At 48.7% G+C, this 23107-nt stretch overlaps 1 protein-coding gene across 4 annotated transcripts in view; it reads left to right on the plus strand.

Moving 5' to 3' along the window:
- Window positions 1–23107, plus strand: part of ADCK1 (aarF domain containing kinase 1) — a 121634-nt gene that overhangs the window by 88122 nt on the left and 10405 nt on the right. For all 4 annotated transcript variants that reach the window (XM_015071589.3, XM_053224785.1, XM_053224786.1 and 1 more), the window contains 2 exons: window positions 1597–1755; window positions 10052–10168. In XM_015071589.3, coding sequence (XP_014927075.1) covers window positions 1597–1755; window positions 10052–10168 — 276 coding nt within the window. The remainder of the gene's footprint in view (window positions 1–1596; window positions 1756–10051; window positions 10169–23107) is intronic.

Below are 23107 nucleotides of genomic sequence, written 5' to 3' on the forward strand. Positions count from 1 at the left end.
GAGTCCTTATGGATAGATGGGATGGTGTCTTAGTCTTTTCAGGCTGCTATAACAAAATACTATAGACTAGGTGACTTAAATAACATTTATTTTTCATAGTTCTGGAGGTTGGAAGTCTATGATCAAGGTGCTGGTTAATTTAGTTCCTGGTGAGGATTTTCTGGCTTGAAGAGAACCACTTTCTCTCTGTGCCCCCACATGGAAGAGCGCTCTGTCTCTTCCTCTTATCAGGCACTAATCCCATCATAGGGGCCCTGCCCTCATGACCTCATCTAAACCTAATTACCTCCTTGAGGCTCCATCACCAAACACCATCTCTTGGGGATTAGGACTTCAACATTAAATTGGGGAGAGGGATACAAACATTCAGTCCACAAAAGATGGGGTAGGTCTCTTGGTACCAATGGGCCCATGGTTTTCTAATTCTTGCTCATTACTGTTTGGTGTAACCATGGGGTAGAGATGGGTATTCTCAGAGAACTTGGACTATAATTCATGTCAAGAATTTCTGGGAGGATTGATCACTTTGAACACTGACAGGAAGGCTTATAGTAGAACAGGAGAGTTGCCTTCTGTGTTTCTCTTGGGGAATACTGGAACATCTCCCATGTTCCTGGCCTCCCCCTCATCACCTACTGCAGAGCCATCATCCATGAACTTTCTAGATCATCTTAAATCTAGAGCCCCAGTGTGCAGCAGCCTCAGAACTGAGTCCCAGACCATGGAGGGGATATGGCATACTCTGCAGATATCACTGGGCTCCTGTTCTCTGCCAGGGTTGTTTAATTTCATATTACTAAACTGATAAATGCCCTGTAAGTCCACTAAAATCCCACTTTTCATCGTATTCTCACTCAAGAATCCAAAGGTGGCCAAATTGCCAGAAACCTGAGCTTTTTGTCCTAGTAGTCACATCCCTTGTCTCTTACTCCTCTTGTCTTGTCCAGCCTTGTTTTCTTATTGCAGTGTACTTTTTATCAAGAAATATTCTAGACAAGGGAAAAGTATAAAAAAAATCACATTATAAATGCTCGTGTATCCACTGCTCAGCTTAAGAAATAACAAAATGCCACACAGTTGCAGCACCCTCCCTGCCCTTTGTAAACAGGACCATGAGGGACAAGTCTGGGAGCAGCAAAGGCTGAAGGCAGCAGTTCAGTAAGTGAGGAAGAGCGAGGGTTTGGGGGCGAGGTCGACTCAAGTGGAGTCCTGACTCGGTGCCTCCTTGCTGGGCGAATTTGGGACAGTCCTATAAACTCTCAGAGCCTTGACTTGTTTGTTTATAAAATGGGGATAAGTGCATATGGTTGATGCCCCAGAGTTGTGAAGACCAAATGGAGTCACGATATAAGCGCTCAGCCCAGCACTGGGCATGCGGGGAGGGCTTGGCACATGGGAGTCGTGGCTGCTGGCAACTGTTGGGCTTTTATCCTCTTGGATTTGAACTACAGAGATGGGCCCCTGAGGAGCAGGGAGGCCTTACTTCAGAGGAGGCCTGGGGAGCTGTTTCTGCCTGGACCCAGGCGGGAGGGCAGGGACCCGAGCTTCTGTGGTGGGTGCCGTGGGCTGACTGACGGGGTGTTTGGTGCATTTCAGGTGCTCGTCCTGGCTGTGAAGCAGCTGTTTCCAGAGTTTGAATTCATGTGGCTGGTGGACGAGGCCAAGAAGAACCTGCCTTTGGAGCTGGATTTCCTCAACGAAGGGAGGAATGCTGAGAGAGTGGCCCAAATGCTCAAGCACATTGACTTCTTAAAGGTGGGAGGGGCAGGGCAGTGGAGGCAAGGTGGTCTGGTGAGAGAGCACAGGGAAGGCCCGTCCCTGCCCTGAACATTCCCCCTGCAGGACATGAGTGGGGATGCCCCCTTCCTGAGTCTTCTTTCCGAGGATGGATGATTTGTCCCTAGTGTTGCTCCTTAAAGCTCTTGAAGGTAGCATTACAAAGAAATGCCAAATGTGATCGTTGGCCTGTCAGTCAAACAGATGTTTATTGAATGATTGGCAATTCTGAGACATTGAGTGCTACCCAAGGGCCTGTAAGCTGGGTCTCTGCCTCCGTGAAGCGTGGGATGCTGCTGCTGCTGCTGATGGTGGTGGCTAACGCAGCTGAGCTCTGGCGCTGTTCCTACCATTATATGTATATTACCTCGCTTAATATAGTCAGTTCTGTTATAATACAATGTATGTTTTCCTAGAAATCTCCACAGGATGCAAAAATCACACAACAGAAACCACAGGGCTTCTTGGGGGGAAAATAGGGCTAGGCTTACCCCAGTGCCAACAGCCACATGAAAAGGTGTTCTGCATCACTCGTCATCAGGGAAATGCAAACCAAAGCCACACTGAGGTATCACCATGTACCAGTCAGAATGGCTAGAATCAAAAAGACAAGAAATAACAAGTGTTGGTGAAGATGTGGAGAAAAAGGAACCCTCGTGCACCTTTAGTGGGGATGTAAATTGGTGCAGCCACTGTGGCAAACACTTTTGGAAGTTCCTCAAAAAACTAAAAACAGAACTAACATGTGATCTAGTAATTCCACTCCTGGGTATTTACCCAAAGAAAAAGCCCACTAAATTTGCAATGTGTTTATTGCGGCATTATTTACAAAAGCGAAGATGTGGAAGCAGCCCAAATGTCCATCCACAGATGAATGGATAAAGATGTGATATATGTATATGTACAGTACTTACATATATATATAGTCAGTATATAATATTACCAAATGATATATATACACACACACATCTATAATATTCCATTGTATATATTATATATATATTCCACAATATATATTATGTATATATAATGTATATATTATATATGATGGAATATATACTATTATATATGATATTATATAATGTATAATATTATTATACGTATACCATTATATAATATATAATCCATTATATATATTATATACATTCCACAATATATATTATGTATATATATAATAATATATATAATATAACACATAATATATATACTATATACTGAAATATATATAATATATATGCCATTATATATATTCTAGTATATATATTACATATATTTCAGTATATATTATATATTATACATATTCCAATATATATAATGGAATATTATTCAGCCACAAAAAAGAACGAGATCTTTCCATTTGCATCAACTTGGATGGACTAGAGTATGTAGTGCTAAGTGAAATAAATCAGAGAAAGACCACATATGATTTCACTCATGTGGAATTTAAGAAACAAAACAGATGAACAAAAGAAGACAAAACAGGCTGAAATACAGAGAACAAACTGGTGGTTGCCAAAGGGGGGGATGCGGGTGGGGGGATGGGTGAAATTGATAAATGGGATTAAGAGTACACTTATTGTGATGAGCACTGAGTAATGTATAGAATTGTTGAATCACCCACCTGAAACTAATAGAACGTTGTATGTTAATTACACGTCAGTAAAAGAAAAAAAATAACAAAAAGAGACAATTCGCAAAAGAGAAAATGCACATTTTAAGAAATGTCACCGGTGACCCAGAAAAAAAAAGAAGGTGGGAACCTTAGTGAAAGCAGTGGTGTAGTTTTTGCACACATTAAATGGCTGAGAAGTACGTAAGGCAGCAGAACACGGGCCTCTACCTTGACATCTGCTTGTGAAACTGGGCATCAGAGGAGTTGTTGGAGTGTTGTTCTGAGGTGTGGATGGAGGGTCGTCTGAAACTGGATGGAAAGTGATGATGGCGGGTGTATGCACGTGGCAACGTTTAGGTGTGCATCTGTGTGTGTTGTGTGTGCCCATGTCGTGCAGTTCAGCTGAAGCAGTTTCCTGAGGTCATACAGTGCTTCCTGTGGATGACAGCCCATAGAAGCAAGTGCAAAATTTGGATTAGGATCAAACTGACCCCTGGTAGATCAGTCACATCGGAAAAAGTTTGTGTTTTCAACTACTGTAGAACTGCCTATATGGTGACAGAAGACTCCTCCTGAGGGAAATGATATCGAGTGATACGAAGTAGCAGCTCTGTACGAGGTCCACTGGTAAGTGTTCTAGAGATTTGGGAGAGGGGACTCCCATGGTAGGGAGTAGGGTAGGGTAGGGAAGGCTCTGCCGAGGAGGTTGCCACTGGCACTGGCCTTTGAGGACTGGCCTGATGGTCCCCACGGGCTCCATGGGGGTTGGGATGAGAGAGATGCACGTCACCGCCACTGTTCTTAGAACACATTAGGTCTGTGGCGGGGTGTGGACCCGTTTACCCAGGGGCTCCTCTTCATGGTGCAGGGGCTGGGCCCCTCTGGTAGTCTGTATAGAGAGCTTGGCTTTCAACTCTTTGAAGAGATCAGGCCCTTCTCTCTTCACTCAGGAAGCCTGGAGCATGTGGGAAGGGAGGCCACAGAGCCTTTAGGAGCTCCAGGTGCTTGTTCCAGAGCAAACAGTCAAGCAATGCTCTTCTTGGGGAGCAGGGTGTTTCAGTGCATTGAATGGGAAGGTCTTTTGCTCTGGACTAAAGTGTTCGTGGCTTCTGAAGACATCCAAAAAAATGGAGGTAATTAACAGAGATGGGGAGACTGAGGGTGTGTTTCTACTAGCCACCTGAGAATCCTGAAGCTCAGCTCATGGGAGGGAAGCTGCAACTGTGGGTCAGTGTAGTGTCTTGACACTGATTTTGGTGAAAGATGTAGCCATTGGCAAAGTTTGACTCTGAGTGAGTTGAGAGCCAGGTCTGTCTAAATGCCTGCTGGACACTTGACTGGCTTTTCCTTGTAAATCTGCATGTACAGACCCTCTTGTGCCTGTAGATCCAGATGTGCAGACTAGATCTAGTAATCCTGCCCCAGCCTTGAAGTTCAAGCCACCAATAAAATTAAAACTTGGCTCTCTTAGACAAGGAGTGAGACTAATTAGCATAGTGCTGTGGAGTCTAAACTATGTTTGCTTCTACTTGCATATCCCGTTCCTTCATTCCTTTATCTCACATTTCCTGAGCTTGTTGCTCTGCTAGGAGCTAGGGGTACCTGGATGAGTAGAAGAGGGTTTGGCTTCTACCTGAGCAAACTTCCCATCTAGTGGGGACAAACACACTGTTGCCACAGTGCAGGTCTGTGCCATGCACGTAGGTACATACTGTGGCAGAGACTTTGCTGTGTTTCTGTGGATGCCCGAGAGCAAGTACTTAATTCTACTCAGGATAAAGGAGCTCAGAGCGGGGTTCCAAGAAGTGTTGATTGTACAAAGGGATAGGCAGTCCTTACTAAATGTTTCTTCTGCTGCCCTGAACACTTTGCAGGTACCATGACATTGAATCCTGCCAGCAGCTATCATCCCCTTTTACAGATGGCAGTCTTAGAGTAGAGGGGCTAGGGCTACAACCCAGATTTTCTGATTTCATCTCTGGTGCTCACCTGAGGACATTCTGTTGCCTCTTACCCGGCAGGGGTGCTCCTCAGCACCAGAACTATGAACCTGACAAACAGAACCATCTCCTTCACCGTTCCTATGGAAACAGCAGATCGTCCTCTGGCTGAGGCCAACTAGCGCCTGCCAGACCAAGACATGTAATAATAATAATAACACAAATTTTTGAAATGAGGATGCCAAATGGGTAAATAATTAATGTAACGATTCGACCTGCTGCTTCTAAAACCCACACACTGTTCCTAAGACAATGGTGCTACTAGGGCTCCTGAGTAATTAATTTTGCTTAAACACATAACAAGTGGGAAGCGAATTTTGCACTGTGAACCCAGTTCAGCTCTTAAAACTGGAGATAGATTGCTTTTGCACACTGGCACCCCATCACAACATCTGTGCGTAATTAAGCCTCAGTGAAGAGCTTACCTCTCAGTGTGTGAGGCATCTTCCAGTGGGGCTTAATAACCTCAGCCCCACGCCATAAATCTCGGAGCCTCAGACGAGCTCTGAATGCAAATGTGGTGTCAGGGAGACTGGGAGAGGGCGAGAGGGCAGCCAGGCTGAACGGTCAAGACCAGGGCATTTGTGGATTTGTAGTCAGAGTGTGTGTGTGTTATGGGGAGGGGACAGAGCATGCGGTGAGGTTTGTGGCTAACCCAGGGGACAGCTGGGGACAAGGTAGGAGGGAGAAGCCTTTTAGCCATGGGGTTTGAGGCCGGAAGACATGAGAGTGCGCCTGCACATGTCACGGCAGGGTAGGTAAAGTGGTCGTCTCCAGAGCAGGGCCACTCCAGGGTTCCTTAGTGCAAGGTTAGGATCTTGCGACTCTCCAGAAGTTGTGGGCAGATCTTGAGGGATGTGTATGCTTTTGGAGAATAATTTCCCACAAATAAAGATTAAGAACCACTGATATATGATAATTAGTGTGAGTTAATAATTTTCACATGTCTATGCAATGTTAGACACCTTTTTAAAAGTGCTTTGTGTATATTTACTTTTTTAAAAAATGTTTATTTTTGAGAGAGATACAGAGCACGAGTGGGGGAGCGGCAGAGAGAAAGAGGGAGACACAGAATCCGAAGCAGGCTCCAGGCTCTGAGCTGTCAGCACAGAGCCTGACGTGGGGCTTGAACTCATGAACTGTGAGATCATGACCCGAGCTGAAGTCAGATGCTCAACCGACTGAGTCACCCAGGCGCCCCTATTTACTTTTTAATGTTTGTTTATTTTGAGAGAGAGAGAGGGACAGGGAGGGGCAGAGAGAAGAGGGAGGCACAGAATCTGAAGCTGGCTTCAGGCTGCTGTCAGCACAGAGCCCGATGTGGGGCTTGAACTCACGAACCATGAGACTGTGACCTGAACTGAAGTCAGAGCTTAACCTACTGAGCCACCCAGGCGCCTCGTATTTGCTCTTTAATCCTTATCTAGCCGTATGAGGGAAATGCCATGATTAGCCCCATGTCAATGGTGTGGAGATTAAGGCCCAGAGAGATGAAACCATTTGCCTGAGGTTACACAGCTTCCCGTAAGGAGCAGAGGCAGGTTCTGGATGGAGGCAACCTGGCCCCAGGGCCTGCATGTTAAATCACTGTGCTATTCTGCCTTCATGATAATTCATGGGGCACAATAATTTATTGTGCTGAACTGTCTGTAGTATTAGCTCTTAGCCCTGGTTGTGTATCAGAACCACCTGTGATACTCTGTACGACTGTCATATGGCAGCTGATGCTTGTCTAGCAGGTGCTAAGTGTGTGCTGCTGTGTCGAATGCCAGGACTCCACACATGCTAGTGGGAAGTTGGGGTTGTTGCTTCAATGTCATCGCCTTTTTTCAGGTAGAAAGCTGGCACTCAGAGAGGTCATGCAATGTACCTGCAGTCACATAGCTTGGAGGTGGCAGAACCAGGGCTCCAGCCTGATGATCTGACTCTGGGTCTGTGCTCTGCTTCCCTGGGCTCCCTCAGGTGATGGGCACTGGCCCAGGCAAACTGGGGCCTGCTTCACAGTTGTGTTCACCAAAGCGCAGGAACAAAATAGAAGCGTGAGGTCAGGGCCAGATTATGAGGTTGAGGCCCAAGGTCTTGAGCTGGAATTTTCCATAGTCTGTGCCTTCCTTCTTTGGATCAGGACTGGCCCCAGCATGGGGGTATGTGGAGCCCACGGGAGTGGGGCCTGTGATCTTTATCAAGGAGATAGACTTTGGATCTAGAGTCCTGATGGCCAGGGTGTGACCCTTGGGCCTTGCTGGCCATGAACCTCCCTAGGTTCAGTTTTGTTTGGAGGAGGTGGTGGGTTCTTTTCATTGCCTCTTTAAAATGATTCTCTTTCATCTTTCCCTACTGTGATGGGAGGAGAAGAGTAAGGCATGGGGATGAAACACTGGTTTTGGGGTGAAGGGAATTTCACCTTACACTTCAAACCCTCCTGCCCACAGGGTAACTTAGGAGCAAGTTGTCTACCTTACGTCCCACTGTCCAGCCAAGTTTCTCCTAACTGTGCAGGGAGCAGATCTGCCTTTTGAAGTCCTTTCTGTGGTGTCGCCATCGGGGGGCAGTTGCCATCCTCCCTGAACTCTCATGGCAGAGCTCTCTACCTCCCGGTTTGGTATTCTGTCATCTGAGATCTAAGCAGGTGCCGCAGAGGGCCATCATATTGTCAGACAGGGATGGCTGCATCTGGGGGGAGACCAGGGAGAAAGGTGGAGGCGCGGGGAGTGCAGCCTCCCACTGCCCTTATTAACAAGGCCAGAGTCTCCAGTCTTTGGGTTTTTCTCATCCCATCTGTGGCTCTTTCAAGCTGTTTTCCATGTTGCCCCAGGCAGACCCAGATGGGGGATTCGACCTCATGTCCCTGGAGCCCCTGGTGCCCACTGCCAAGCTTAGGTTTCCAAACAAACCCGGGGAAGAACTTAACCCCAAAATGTGTCCCTTCCCTTTGGAAGCCATGGTCAAGGACAGCAAACTTGCACTCATATTTTTAAAGGTAGCTTTTGAGAAGTGCCAAGCAGGACTGAAATTTCAGTTCACACTCCTAGAGAGTCACAGATTTCTCTAGCCCAGATTTTCAAATGGCCCAAACCATAGGAAAGTAGCAAACCCAAATGACACCTTGACTTCAGTTGGGACCCTCGTTCCAGGAAGCCCAGGGTGTTTTACTGGTATGGGCAGCCCCAGTTATCCTCAGAGCTCCTTGCAATGGGGCAGGAACAGTCCTTTGTAAGGAGGAAAACTGAGGCGTTGGAGGTTAAGTGGCTGGACTAAGACATGGCAGAGTTAGCAGAAGTAGGAAGGGAAACAGGTTTCTTGACTTGAGCACTGGGGTCTTGCTGCCAGATGAGTTTTGGGGGTCGAGATGAGGGAAGTCCTTATTCCCCAGAACCCTTGAATTAACTGCCCTAGTTTCTTTATTTGTATGTGGAAACAAGCCCATCAAGTTGTTGGGGAAATGTGACATGCTAAATATCCCAGTAATTCCTTCGTCCTGGCATTGGTGGCACTCTTGGCTGTCACTCACTCATGTGGCAGCCCAGCAGCCATTGGTGCGGTCTGACCTCCTGCCTAATCCTGGTGAAATCTGTTCTTTTTTTTGGCTATTGGGTGTTCTTAGAGTCCGAGGGAGTGGAGAGCATATCAATTAGGAATGCATTTGTCTACAGGTAACCAATAGCCCAATTTAGAGTATCATAAACACACAAAAAAGATTTATTTTCCTCACATGGCAAGAAGGCTTACAGCAGTTGCCTGCTGATATTGTGTTAGTGGTTTGACCGTATCAGGGCAGGCATCTCTGATTTTCTTGGACTTTTCCTCATGGTTGCAAGATAGCTGCTGCAGCTCCAGGTATTGCATTCACTTTCAAAGTAGGACAGAAGGGTAAGAAGAGCTACACCATTTACAAACATCCCTTTTTATGAAGAAAATAAAAACCTTCCCAGAGCTTCTAGCAGACCTCCACTCATAAGCCAGAACGGTGTCCTGTGGCCATACTGATTGCAAAGCAAGCAGGGAAAATATTTCGTTTTTCCTATCTCTGGGGAAGAGGAGGATTGGGAATAGGTACTGGGTTAGGATCCAGCATTGTCTGCCACAGAAGACCTGTAGGAACAGGCATGAGAAAACTCAGGACTTTCTTACTGAAAAATTTATCATCCAGTAAAAAAATTTGTTCTTTGGTTAACTCATTCATAAACATACACATATAATATATCCATTGCACAGGTGTAGAAGCTGAGGCAAAGGGATGAGATTCATGTGAGGAGCTTGCAATTGGCCTAGTGAGAGAGGGAAATAGCTTTTAATGCCAACTCTGGCTCAGGTATGGGGGGGTTCCACACCTTTTCCCCTAAGTCCCAGTTTTACTTTTGGCTCTTAATTGTGTCTGGAGGCACTGAGGAGGGTGGGGAAGCCGTTCTATGGTCCCCAAGCAGGAGGGGGTCTCTAACGGAAGGACCAGAGGCCTTGCTGGCAGAGGAGGCAGTCTGGCCTGCCCTCCTATCTTGGCCCGACCCTCGCTTTCCCCACCTGTTACTGCTCAGGTCCCACTCAGGCTTCGTCTCCTGTTCCTGGCAGGAGCATTTGCCCTTGCTTGGCTCACTGTACCTTTCTGTGGTCCTGGCCCCTAGCTTCCAGCCCGCCAGCCCTTCTGACCTGCTCTTTCCCATTTCAGGTCCCCCGCATTTACTGGGAGCTGTCCACCAAGCGGGTCCTTCTGATGGAGTTTGTGGATGGCGGCCAGGTCAATGACAGAGACTACATGGAGAAGAACAAGATTGATGTCAACGAGGTGAGGTTGAGCTCTCATGGCTGCAGTGCGAGGGACACGGGCTTTGTCGGGGCTCCCCACCGAGGGCAGGTATGTCCCAGTGAGGTCTCACTGCCTTGAAATGGACCTGTTGACTGAAGAATTACAATGTCGCTGAGCACCAAGCACCCTTCCAGGGCGTCCAGTCCAGTCCTCTGCCTTGTCTCCTAAGGTGGGGGTTGGGAGCACACAGTGGGGTGCAGGCACATGCTAAGGCCCTGGTGGTAGCCCCTGCCTGGACAAGTGATTACCATGTGTCTTCTTGGGCCATCTGCACCCCACAGAGCTGAGCGGCCCCAGAGAACAGTGGTGTGAAATCTGTGGGATTTACTTCTTCTGCCCCCGTGGGGCGTGGGCACAGCTTCTTCCCACTTCCGCCGTCCCCTCTCCCTGCCACTCCCAGACCTCAAGGGATCAGGCCAGCAGGGGACAGCAGGAGCCAACTGCTTCTACTTCAAAGAGCTATGAGAAAAGTGACGCTTCTGTCTCCCACCTCCTGCCCTGTTGATCTCAGGGAAAGAAAGCTGGCCAGTGGGGTGGGGACTGTACCCCATTTTCTTCTTCTTGATTGCCATAGGGTCTTACAGGTACGGGTGGAATTGTGCTTTTTCAACAGCGCCCATCATTTTTGTAGTCCCTCCTATGAGCTGGGTATGTGGGTTCAGAGGGGACCACACATATTTCCCTTCTTTAAGGAGCTCCCCACCTAGTGTTGCAGTCGGGTACACAGCTAAATCCTTGCCGCCACCCCGCAGCAGCAGGAGGGGGGTGGGGGAGATCCCAGAGAGCAGCAAGGAGGAAGTGCTGGCATCTGCTGTGGGTGGGCTTCCCCAACAGGATGAGTAGGGATCTGCGGGGTAGAGGAGTTGGGGGGGGGGCAGCGATGGCACTGCAAGGAAGGGGAAGGGAATGGTGAAGTTTGGCAGGGTTTCCAGGGAGAAATAGTGGAGGAATAGGGTGGGCGCAGGTAGTGAAGACCTCCGGCAGGACCCCGGAGGTCCTGGGGAGTCACAAGGGGTGTTAAGGATCGTAATGACGTGATCTAGCACTCTGGGTAGGCGAGAGGAGGGAATGGAGAGAGGTGAATGCTCTTCCTTTCCCTACTCCAGGCAACATATGAAGATGAGCCTGTGGTCCCAGGGGTGGGATGGCCCAGAGGAGGAAGCCATGCCCTGGCTCAGCACATGAACCAGTAGAATGGTAGGAGAGTGTGTGGTTTGGGAGCCCAGGCCTCCGGGTGTCTGTATGGCCTCTGTCAATGGGGGCAGTGACAGTACCTCCTTCTACGAAGATTATGAGGACCACACGAGTGCTTAGCATGGTGCCTAGCATGTACTTAGTGCTCTGATTTGGAAGCAAGATTGTTGTTGTTTTCATTCTTTTTAAAAATCTTTTTATTTAAAATTTTTTTATTAAAAAATTTTTTTAATGTTTATTTTTGAGAGAGAGAGAGAGACAGAGAGACAGAGTGCATGCAGGGGAGGGGCAGAGAGAAAGGGAGACACAGAATCTGAAGCAAGCTCCAGGCTCTGAGTTGTCAGCACAGAACCCGATGCAGGATTCGAACTTACGAGCCATGAGATCATGACCTGAGCCGAAGTTGGACACTTAACCACTGAGCCACCCAGGCACCCTGATTGTTGTTTTCATTCTTACCTTTGGGCTCTGCCCTTTCCTCCTTCTTCCTTTTCTCCTTCTTCCTTTCCTCCTTCCTCCTTTATTCACTTCACAGGGAGTGAATGCCTAACTCCCTGTGCCGGGCCCTTTTCTCTATTATAAACTTGGGAGGAAGGTCTTAATGTCTTCATTTTGCAGATGAGGAATCAGAGATTCAGAGAGGGGAGGTAACTTTCCCAAGGTCACACAGCTAGTAGAGCTAGGATTGAGACCCAAGTCCCTCTGACTCCACTGTTTTTTAGTTCATAAAAGGAGGGGCTTTTCTGGAAGAGATCTCCCTTTGGGGGCTGGGAAAATATAAGAAAAGGACTGTTTTTTAAAAAAAATTTTTTTTTAAGTTTATTTATTTTTGAGACAGAGAGAGACAGAGCATGAATGGGGGAGGGTCAGAGAGAGAGGGAGACACAGAATCGGAAGCAGGCTCCAGGCTCTGAGCCATCAGCCCAGAGCCCGACACGGGGCTCGAACTCACGGACCGCGAGATGGTGACCTGAGCTGAAGTCGGATGCCCAACCGACTGAGCCACCCAGGCGCCCCAGAAAAGGACTGTTTTAATTGAGCTCTCCACTTTACAGATGGCAGGGAACTCAGAGGAAGAGCAGGTGTCTTTCCCTAGGTCGCTTGGCCAGTAGCACAGCTTGAGTCTTCTGACTGCTTCTGTCACTGTTGCCTTCTAAGGTGGGCCTGGGGAGGGTATTTGGGTCAAGCTCCCACACAGGAAGGAGGGAGGAGACCTGCTTGCCCATCTCTTCCACTGTTGGTTGGGGTGGGGTGGGTCCTGTGTTTAGCCAGGGATCCTCTGCCCACCAGGACCCTCTAGTACAAAGTCTTTGGCTCTAGTGGGGAGGGGAGGGAGATCGCTTCTGGCTTTTCCTGAACAGCTTTAAAGGGAGCAGGGTCTCTGCCTGCTGATCAGGAAAGATGCCAGAGGCCCATGCCTTCCCTTCCCCCACCAGGTTGCTGGCATTTACTTACTGCCAGCTGCGGTGGGATTTTCATTGCAGCAGCACCCCCAAATCCATTAATCTCTTTGGATACAGTGAGTTCAGGGCTGTAATGGTGTTTTATCAGAGGCAGCTTTGATTTTCAAAGACAACTGCAAACAAAGATGTGCTCTGCTATAGTTCTTGCTCTCGTGGCTGAGTGCTGTCCTGGGAGGACGGGCAGCTGGGCTGGAGGTGGCCTGCAGGAGCTGGGCAGGGTGATGCCCTCTGAGAGCCTGGGCTCATCTGCCCCTGCCTCTACCCCTCTTTAAATGGCCTTGCAGATAAGGCCAGTGTTCTGTGCAGAGCAGACACTCAGTGGATGTCCTCTGAATTAGTGGAGAACAAATAAGCCGGCCTCATGCCCTGGGTCAGCCTCTGTGAGGCAGGGCTGGGGTAGAGCGTTGGTGTTTTGTTCTCTGTGGACATGCAGAGTGGGGCAGGCTGATATCAGAGTGATTTGGGGAAAACAACAGCAGTAATAATAATTATAAGCAACTAAGATGTGCCAGGCACGTGACACATGTCGTCTCTACTCCTTACAGCTGTCTTGTCAAGGGTGAGATGAGAGACCATAACCCCATTTATGGATGAGAAAGCTAAAGCTCAGAGAGGTCAAATGACTTGTCCAACCTCACACAGCTAGTGGGGACAGAGCCCAGCCATTTGAACACAGTTCTGTAGGACATCCAAGTCTTTGCTCCTCCACCTTCTCCCTCCCCCTCTCGGGGATTGGCCTGGGGCTGCGGTGGAACCAGGGCCAGCCGGGTGACGGCCGCATCAGTAACTCCTTGGAGAAGGAGGTGTAGAACTGACTGAGAAGCTCGGTCCACCACACAGGCACTATCTGAATGCAACCCTTCTCCCTTTAACTCACGTCAGGCACGGTGTTTTCCATTTCATGTAAACATTGTTCCGTTTTTAGAGAGATGAGGAGGAGATAAGCAGTGCGTGAGCAGGGCTGAGCATCACGCCTGATGTCTGGTTGATGCTCCAAGTTGGTAGTTGATTATTACCATCATGGGGCACTATCCTTTCTTCCTTTACCTCCTTATACCATTAGCGTTTACCATCCCTGTGCCAGGCCCTTTCTACATTGTAAACTTAGGAGAGACGGCTTAGTGTGTCTGTATTTACAGGTGAGGAATCGGGAGACCCAGAGAGGGAAGCTCCTAGATCTGGATGGCACACTTCCATCGTTTCCACATGGATTTCCCATGTAGTCTCCAGCCAGATAAAGATGCAAATTGTTTCTAGCCCTCTGGCAGGCTCCCTCACCCTCACCAGAATTGCCTTTCTGACTCTGTCACCAGAGGTCACTTCCACTCACCGCTGAAGTTCATATACGCGGAATCACACAGTGTAGTCTTTTGCCCTCAGTCACCTGTGGGTCTTTTCTGGAAGCTGTGTTCTCTTCCATTGGTCTATTGGTCCATCCTTGCAATAGTACCACACTGTCTTGTTTACTTAATTCCTCAGTCCCCTGCCCCTGGCGTCTGGGGTCTGCATGATCTGGGAGTGTCTTTAGTATTCTGAGATGTTGTCATTAAATACGTCTCCAGAGAACTCAGGCTGGGCAGTGGGTGGTGGCCCATGTGCTCTACTGTGCTGTCACTGACCATCGGTGATATTGGGAGAAGACCAGGGACAGGCCCTACTTTACAGAAAATAATCTGTTGTGTCTCTTACCAAGCAGCATCAGAGCCACAGGCCGCATGGAACACTAGTGGGGGTGAAGGTGTGTGTGTGTTTGTGTGCATGTGGTTTGAAGACTCCACGTTCCTGAAGCCTCTTCTAACGGACTTCTGAGGTTCTGAAGTCTCCTGAGGACTGTGGAGCTCCGTGGGCCGGTCCTGGAGTGAAGCCCTCCATAGGACAGCCTGGCTAGGAGTGTTCCTCGGACAGGGAAGTACAAGGGACAGACAGAAGTGATACGGGGCAAACATCTCACTCCGTATCCTGGGCACTAGGGTGTTTAGTGGCATCTCGGCTGCCACAGGCAGGTTCCTCAGCTTGAAGTTGGGGCTCAGGAAGTGGCTGTAGAAGGAATCGCTTTGCAGGTGGATGGGGATGACTCCAGACCCCCAGCTGCTTACCGGGTCAGCCCCGCTCCACTTTGGAGAGGCCCCTCACCCTGCAGCATCCCAACCTAGCTGAGCCTAGCATGTGACAACCTGAAGACCAGTCTTAGTAGCCAGTATCCGATAGACTCAGGTAGAGAAACACCAGGTTTGGAGGCAGAAGACCTAAGTCCAAGCTCTAGCTCTGCCAGTGGCTTGCTGTGTGACCTTGGACAAATCACTTCCCCTCTCTGGGCCTCAGTTTTCTTGCGGAAGGCATTGGATTGGCTGGGCTTGAAGGGTACGTCCCGCTTGAATATTTTACACAGCAGTGATTCCTGGCTTGCTGGGGAGCTAAGACTTCACCCATCTATTTCAGAATCACCAGGGGGAGCTTATTTTACAATACAGATGCCTGCTCCACCCCAGATTTATTCCAGAATCTGGAGTGGAAAGGGTTGCAAGAATCTGCGTTTTAGCAAACTTCAGGTGGTTCAGATGCTGACTAGAGCCCAGCAGCCACCCGCCACCCGCCACCAGGCCAGCCTCCAGGCACGAGGCAGCCTGCCCAGGTGTGCTCGCTCACCTGGCGAGCATGAGGCCCTGGGGGGCCAGCAGCCTGCAGGGGCCCTCTTTTGTTTTAGTCTCTGCACCCGGAAACAGCACATTACCGAGGGCCTGACCTGCTGATCATATTTGCCAGTCACATTAAGAGCTGGTGACAGTGACTGTCATTGATTTTATTAAAAGTAAAGGTCGAGCAGGAGCATGCTTTCCTAGGCTGGATGGAGCCTCCTCAAACCAAAGGACGACTATTGATTGCAGACCTTTTATCGAAGGTTAATTGGATTTCAGTGAGTGTGTGTTTAAGACCCTGCCTGGGCTGAGGCTTAATTGAATTTGTGTGAAATTAGCTGAGAGAAAGGTGACAAAGTTGGGAGGTTGGGGGTGGTGGGGATGGGGCGTGGGGGCCCGGCAAGCAGACGTCTTCTGTCTGCCAGGAGTGGGGGTGGGTGCAGGGATGGGGGGCTTGCGAGAGATGCCTGGGAGCCAGCTGGGGGAAGAGGGCAGGGGGCTCCCAGTGCTCGTTTTGTTGACTTCGATTCAGTCCTCTGTCCTTGGGATGGCCCTCTGGGTATGTTGTGTGGCCCCCAGAGCCTGTCTTTTTGCCTCTCCGGAAAGTAAATCTTGCTTTGAGTCAAAGGTGGCGGGGTGGGTCGGGATCTGGGGTTCAGCTCTCTGGAAGCCTTCCCACAAATCCTCCTTTTTCAAGACCCCCAACTCCTGTTTACAGAGGTGTCAGGGGCCCTCAGTCGCTGAGCCTCTGTGGGCTTGGGGCAGACATCAAGCGCCCCCCTTGCCAGCTTAGGGTCCCTTGTTCTCCTAAGCCCGTTCTCAGTAGCTGTCTGCTCCCCCTCTGGCAGCACAGTCTTGCTCATCTCCTTTTCTCTGCCCTGTTGTTGGGGGCTCTTTGTATGGTTTCTGTTAGTCATTTTAGTGGGGTTGGGGATGGAGTGGAGTCAGTGCGCGGATTCAGTCTGCCACATTTAGCCAGAACCCCTGGCTGTGCTTCTTCCTTCCAGCAGTTTTAAAACCCATCCCCTGTCATGCTGGGAGCCGTGAAAGGGTCTCAGCTGTGTCTTTCGGCAGACGTGTATCACGCACCTACTGTGTGCAGGCACTGCGCATCGGTGCTGTACCCGAGGTGGGCACAGCATGTGGGAGAAGGTGGTGCTGGGTGAGGCCTCACTGAGGCTGGGCGCTGTGGTGGGAGGCGCAGAGGGTTTCAAAGTAGCGGCACCCCGGGTTTGTGCCTGGCTCTGCCATTTGTTGGTCAGGTGCCCTTGGGTAAGTTACTTAAACTCTGATTTTCCACCTCTGTGCAGGTGGCGTCACACCGGTACTTACTTCACAGGGTTCTTGTGCAGACTGCGGGCTGTGAAGTTTGTAAAAAAATCATTCATAATTTATGGTATCATTATTCACAGAGGCATGTCTTCCTGAGAATGTTCTTTGCGCCCCTCCTTTCCATCTTCCTCTGTTGTCCTGGGTATGTAGACTTGGAAAATGAGCGGTGGTCATCGACTGAGCAAATGGTGACTCCCCATCTGTAAACGCCAGACTGCAGTTAGTCCCCCAGTTTCCCTGTGGTGAATACCACACTCAGTGGACCTCTGGCTCTATGTTAGGAGGTGCTTAGAGGACCAGGGAAGCAAGGCTGAAGAGGCACCAAGGACCCTACTTACTGAAATCACTAGAAAGAAATCATCTCCTCCCATCGTCCACATACAGAACTCCATAACTTGTCAGACCGAATCTTGAGAAGCATAGGGGATGTTAGAGAGATACAGGTGCATGAGACAGGTTTCTGGAGATTTCTCACCCCAACAGCAGGGGTGTTAGGAGTGGAGTCGGCCTTCCTGGATTCTGGTACCAGCTCTGCTACTTACGAACCATGCTGCCTTGGTGAAGCCAGTCACCCTTTGGAAGCCCTAGCTGCCTCTTGTAAAGTGGGGTGCAGGAGAATAACCCATAGGATTGTTTGATGATTGAAACATGAAGCCTTGGGTGTAGTGCCCACAGCACATGCTCAATAGAAGTTGTTTTTATGCTGGAATTCCAACCCTCAGCCCCCTCTGTGGCACTAGTGGTCAAATAGTTGCCGGAAAGAGGAAATGTGTAGGGAAGAAACCCTTTCCCCATTTCTTCTATTGACACAGGTAAGGTGGAAAGATGTGGAAATATTTCTCTGGAGTGCGCTGTGCCCAAGGCAGGGGATGTCAGATGTCGACAGCTCTTCCTTAACTGTGTCTTCAATAGTCCTAGCCCCTAGGACTCAGTCCCTCTGGTCGCTGTGATCATTTGAACCTGTCTGGCCGGGAGACCCTTATTGGCCTTGGGGATACCCCCTGTCCTGGCTCTCAGGTGATGTGTAACCCAGAGAACCTTTTGCCAGGCTCCAAAATTAGAGTAACTCCCCCAGCTGCCTCTAATTAACCCACTCACCACCTCTGTGGTTGGAGAGGCTCCCCATGTCTTCACATTTAGGGATTTCATCTCAATGTTGGCTCGTCCAAGATGGACCCTCTCCATGGATAGATTTGGCCTCACTGGGCAACAGCAGGTAATCTGAGGTTTATGGGTCCCCAGGGAGGTTCCCAGGGCAGCGTAAGGGTGGAGAGTAAAATTCTGTAGGCAGTGGTCTGGTCTGGTCTTTCAGGCTCTCAAGAAGCCTGGCCATAAACTGACAGAGAGCAAGGAGAGTTTGAATTATTAACCTCTTTATAGTTAATATTGGGCTACTTACGTGATTATTAATATCCTGCAACACCAGCCTCCTGTTTCTTTGAGAGTTCTTGGCCTTGCTTGTATGACACCCCCAAGAACATAAATAGACGTTCCCTTGGGGGTGGGAATAAATTAATCCTTGCAATTATAGAATAATTAAAGCACTTTCAGCCAATTCAAGTTTTGAGAAAAATCCAAAAATAGCTCCTTGATTTAAATATTATTTACTAAATTAATTCTTTACTCAGCCTTTTTATAGATTCCTGTTTTTTTTTGTTTTTTTTTTTTAACCTCCCCACTGTCAGGGAATAAAGGCATTGAGTAATTACTAAAGTCACTTACATGAATGGACATTCTTTTTACATGGAACAATTAAAAGACTTGTCACTGACTTTTTTTCTAAAAAGAGCTATACTATGGCTTTAGTTAACAGTTTTTTGGTTAGAGAAGCAGTCCTGGATTTCCCTCTGAGACTCTTTTCTCCAAATGGAATGCCTTCTTGGATGCTGTGAGGACCTTCAGAGGGTTTTGCTGCAGCCCCTGCCTTTAGGGGCTTCCCTGTGAGTGGAGGAGGAGTATAGCGAGGTGATTGACAACTTGTTCCCTGGACCCAGACCACCTGGGTTTGGAGCTTGGTTTCACGAACTGCTGGCTGGGCGGCCAAGCTTCTTTCCTTTTTTATATATTTCTTCCTCCACTTGTCTCCTACAGAGGATGGCTGTGAGTCCATGGAAAGTGCCTGGAATGGTGCCTGGCATAGAGTGTTAGCTGTTACCCTTCTAAGAAGATGGCATTTCCTTGTCTTTATGCAAATGCCACTGTCACAGGGCAGGGGGCAGCCTTAGAGGAACTGAACATTTTTGCAAAGGAGACATACACGTGGCCAACTGGTACATGAAAAGGTGCTCAGCATCACTCGTCGTCAGGGAAATGCAAACCTAAACCACAAGGAGATATCACCTCACACCGGTTGGAACGGGCATTGAGAAGCTAAGAGAGCGAAGTGTTTGTTGGTGAGCATGTGGAGGAAAGGGGACGCTTGTATGCTGTTGGTGGTACTGCAGATTGGTGCAGCCACTGTGGAAAACAGTGTGGAGGTTCCTCCAAAAAGTAAAAATAAAATGCCCGTATGATTCAGCAGTTCACTTCTGGGTATATATGTGAAGGAAATTAAGTCAGTATCTGGAAGAGATACCTGCATCCCCATGTTCAATGCAGTATTTATATTTGTTTGCTCTTAATCACAAGACATAGCTAAATTATTATGGAAAGGGGATGGGAGAGAGGGTTGTGTGCCCAGCGATGGCCTTAGGTTTCTTCTGGGATCCTCGGTGTCTCTGAGTAAGAGGGGGGGCTGGCTGCCATTCTCTGGGCAAAATGGTGCCAAGGCAGTATTTACTGAAACTCTGACAGATGTTAAGAAAAATTACCCAAAATTTAGAAATTAAGGGCAAGAGTGCTCAATGTGTCCTTTCACAGTCCTCCTTGGGTATTGTGCAGGCAGCCCACCGAGGGCTTTTTAATATCTAGAGAAATGTACTTTTGTTTGATTCTGCTGTTGACAATTAATTAGGGGCTCAGACTGAAGTCGTATGTCAACCTGTAGATCTTATCCTGTAGAGATATGCAAATAATTTCTGCCCAGGGGAAAAGATAACCTCAAAGGTTACGATTTCCTTACTGCTCTGTAGAGCAATAACCAGTTTTATATCTAATCCAGGAATCTCAGTCTCTTATTCCTGTTTAAGTTCCCATAAATACCCAGTCCCTCGAAATTCTCTGAACCTGCTCTTTTTATGTGCTCCTCTATTGGCGAGGTGAACAATCTTTGACATGTATTCATCCTATATTCTTATGAGTTATGTTTTTAGCCTTTTGAAAATGAAACTTTGATCAAAGTGATAATGGTTACGTTTTTTTTCTCCAAGTCTTAGATCATAAGCTGCCACATCACAGCAAACACATTTGTGTGTCTTCTGTAGTATGAAGCACCTTGAGGTCTATGCAGATCTAGCAGACACATAGTGTATGGTATAGTATATAGTGTGGTATACAAAGTGCTTTCCCAGATGCGGTCACATTTTGACCTTGAATGTCGAGGTTACCCTGGGAGGAAGTAGGGCAGCTGGAATTAGTTCCACTTGACAGCTAGGGGAACTTAGACCCGGACTGAGAAGGCAGGTGACTTGTCCTCGGGTCACCCATGCCATGAGTGGCAGTGCCAAGAGGTCTCCAGAGCAAAGCTGACGGCATAGGCTGGTTTCCCCTCTTGTCTGTCTCTGTTGGTGAAATCTGGTGAAGGTGAACATCAAGAACAGCTCCCAGATACAAAGACACCCAAGGAGGGGCAGCTGGCTGGGGTGTCGAAATGGAGGGGGCCACTTGATGGCTTTGCCTGCATGTGTATGAGCTTCAGTTGGCAGTGCCTCTTGCTCCTCCTGCTGCGGCAGCAGCTCACTCCTCATGGGCAAGGGCTCCCCCGTCCTGAGTCCCCAGATCCCCGGGGGCTATCTTTCAATGTAGTAATAGGGGGCCCAGAGCGATTAGCAATATTTCAGAGAGCTCAGGGGAGATCATACATCTCCCTATGACAGGTCTGCCCAGACTAAATGAAATGTCATTTCTCTGCTTTTGGCTGGAATTCTGTCAGCTCAGTCTGGCTGTATTGCTTATCTTGGGCTGATCAGGAGCCCTGATTGGACCTTATATGCATCCTTGACAAATAAAAATGAATTATTACTTAATAAATGCAATTGGTTTGGCAAATGCATCCTTTCAGAGCATGGCTCCATGGAGCTCCGAAGAGCCTAACAAAAGGGCTTCTCAAAAGGGGACTTGCTGGCTCAGCCGGGACCAACTCCACTGGGCCCGCCTCCGAGGAAACAGAAAATGGTGGCCCTGGGACATCTGACATCTCAGCCTGAGGCTGAGCACCCGACCTGGGGCAAAGTCCTCCAAATGCCAGCAGAGTACCTGGCATTCATTTCCCCCAGCATGACATCGGAGAGGTGTCAGGACTTGAGACAACCTCTTTAACCCTGGTGTCTTCATCTCTTAAAAAATGTAATGGACCCTGGTCTGCCACTCTCCCAGGAGTGTTGAGAGGAGTCAGTAAAAACGGGGCTCCCAGGAGGGGTCACTGGGCTCCAAGCACCCGGATGTTCTCACTTGTGAGTGGCACTACTGTTGTTTCCGTTGTACAGAAGCCGAGAGTATCAGCAACCTGTTTAAGGTCACAGAGTTCACTCGAGAAGTGCAGACGTTGTCATGAGCCTGCGTGGTAGAGTGGTTACTAGAAGGCTGCGGGGTCACACCTGGCTTGGGTCCTGGCTCCACCTATCTATAGTCCTCAGCTCTGTATAAGTTGCACCCCGATGAGTCTCAGCTTCTTATTTGCAAAATAGGGATCATAATTGTACCTACATGTAAAGCTGTTATAAGGCTGTCAGCTATTATAGGGTGATTCTTGATGATTTATTTTGGAGCCAATTACAATTGATTGGGATTCAGAAGAGATGAAGGGGGTTAGGATAAGCATGAAGGCAGGAACCACAGCATCTCAAAAAAACATAGGCAAGGGTTTTATTCATGTTGAAGGCAGAGTCCTATATTCACATGTTTGGCTTATTATAGGCAAGTGGATGCTGAGTAGAACCAGTCTATGGTATGTAAATTATACCTCAAAGCCATTTAACAAAATAGAGCCAGTCCTTGCCATCTTAGGAGCTCATAATAGTGAGCTACATGGTCATTAGTCAAATAATGACACAAATAGTGTGCTAGTACCATGAAAGAATAGTACAGAGTTCTATGAGAGTTTATGCCAGGAGAACCTCATCTAGGCTGGGAGGTCAAGGAAGGCATCTCCAGAAAGGTGATGCTGAGCTGGGGTGGGGAGGAAGACAGGGGTGAACCAGGTGAAGGGAGGGAGGTGGGAGGAAGGCTCTTGGCAGACGGACTATCATGTGCAAAGGTCCTGAGGTAGGAAGGTACAGGGTCATTGGAGAAGAGAAAGAGCACAGACATGACTGTAGTATCGTGGCATGAGATAAGACTGGGGAGGGAGGCTGGGCCTGGTTGTGCAGGGCTTTGTAGGCAAAGGAAAGGAATTGAACCTTCATCTTAAGACCCTACTCCTTGTGTTTCCCACCCGTGGGCCCCAGCTCCTCTCCTCTGGCTAGGACATATTTGCTAGTGACCATGGGGTCCAGCAGGGACTGAGAGAAATGTCAAGGGCAGTGTGTGTCCTGGGGCATCAGCTTTGTGAGTTGAGCCTCTCTTTGTCCTCTGGAAACCCATTGGCAGACCATCTGTGGGCCCAGGTCTGGTGCTATTCAGCAGCTGTTCCCTAGCTGGGAAGAGGCTTTTAGCTTTAATAAAAAGGGAGTAAAGATAAGAAGACCGCCTCGGCATGGAGGGCAGCAGTGACAGGATGATTTAAATGGCCTCTCCAGTGTCATTTCTTCTGTGCAGACATCATAAATCAGATTAGCCCTGGTCTCTGGTGGGGAGGCGCGAAGGGAAAGGGGCCTGAAGGAAAGGGGAGCAGGGCTGTGACTCTGGGTCCTCCTGGGACTGCCTCAGAGCTGGTGGGACAGCTCCAGGGGGTGCCAGGGTAACGTATTCCTGATCCACAGCCCTCTAGACCTGCTTGTTGGAGAAAGGGAAGTTGGGATGGTGTCACAACCACTCCAGCTCTCCAGCTCATCTTTAGCTTTGGTGGGAGAATGAAGATCCTGAGAAGAGAATAGGGAAGAGAAGGATTGGGGAAGGGTGGAGGGCAGGGGTTGGGGGTGGGAGTTATAGCCTTCGGGCATGCTTGAAGCAGTTGTTCTACCTCGTTCTATATTATGGTCATCTTGGGAACTTTAAAATAAGTGCTGATGCCTGGGACCACCTCTAACACTTCTGAG

Source organism: Acinonyx jubatus, chromosome B3 (genome assembly GCF_027475565.1).
Source record: "Acinonyx jubatus isolate Ajub_Pintada_27869175 chromosome B3, VMU_Ajub_asm_v1.0, whole genome shotgun sequence".
Taxonomy (NCBI): domain Eukaryota; kingdom Metazoa; phylum Chordata; class Mammalia; order Carnivora; family Felidae; genus Acinonyx; species Acinonyx jubatus.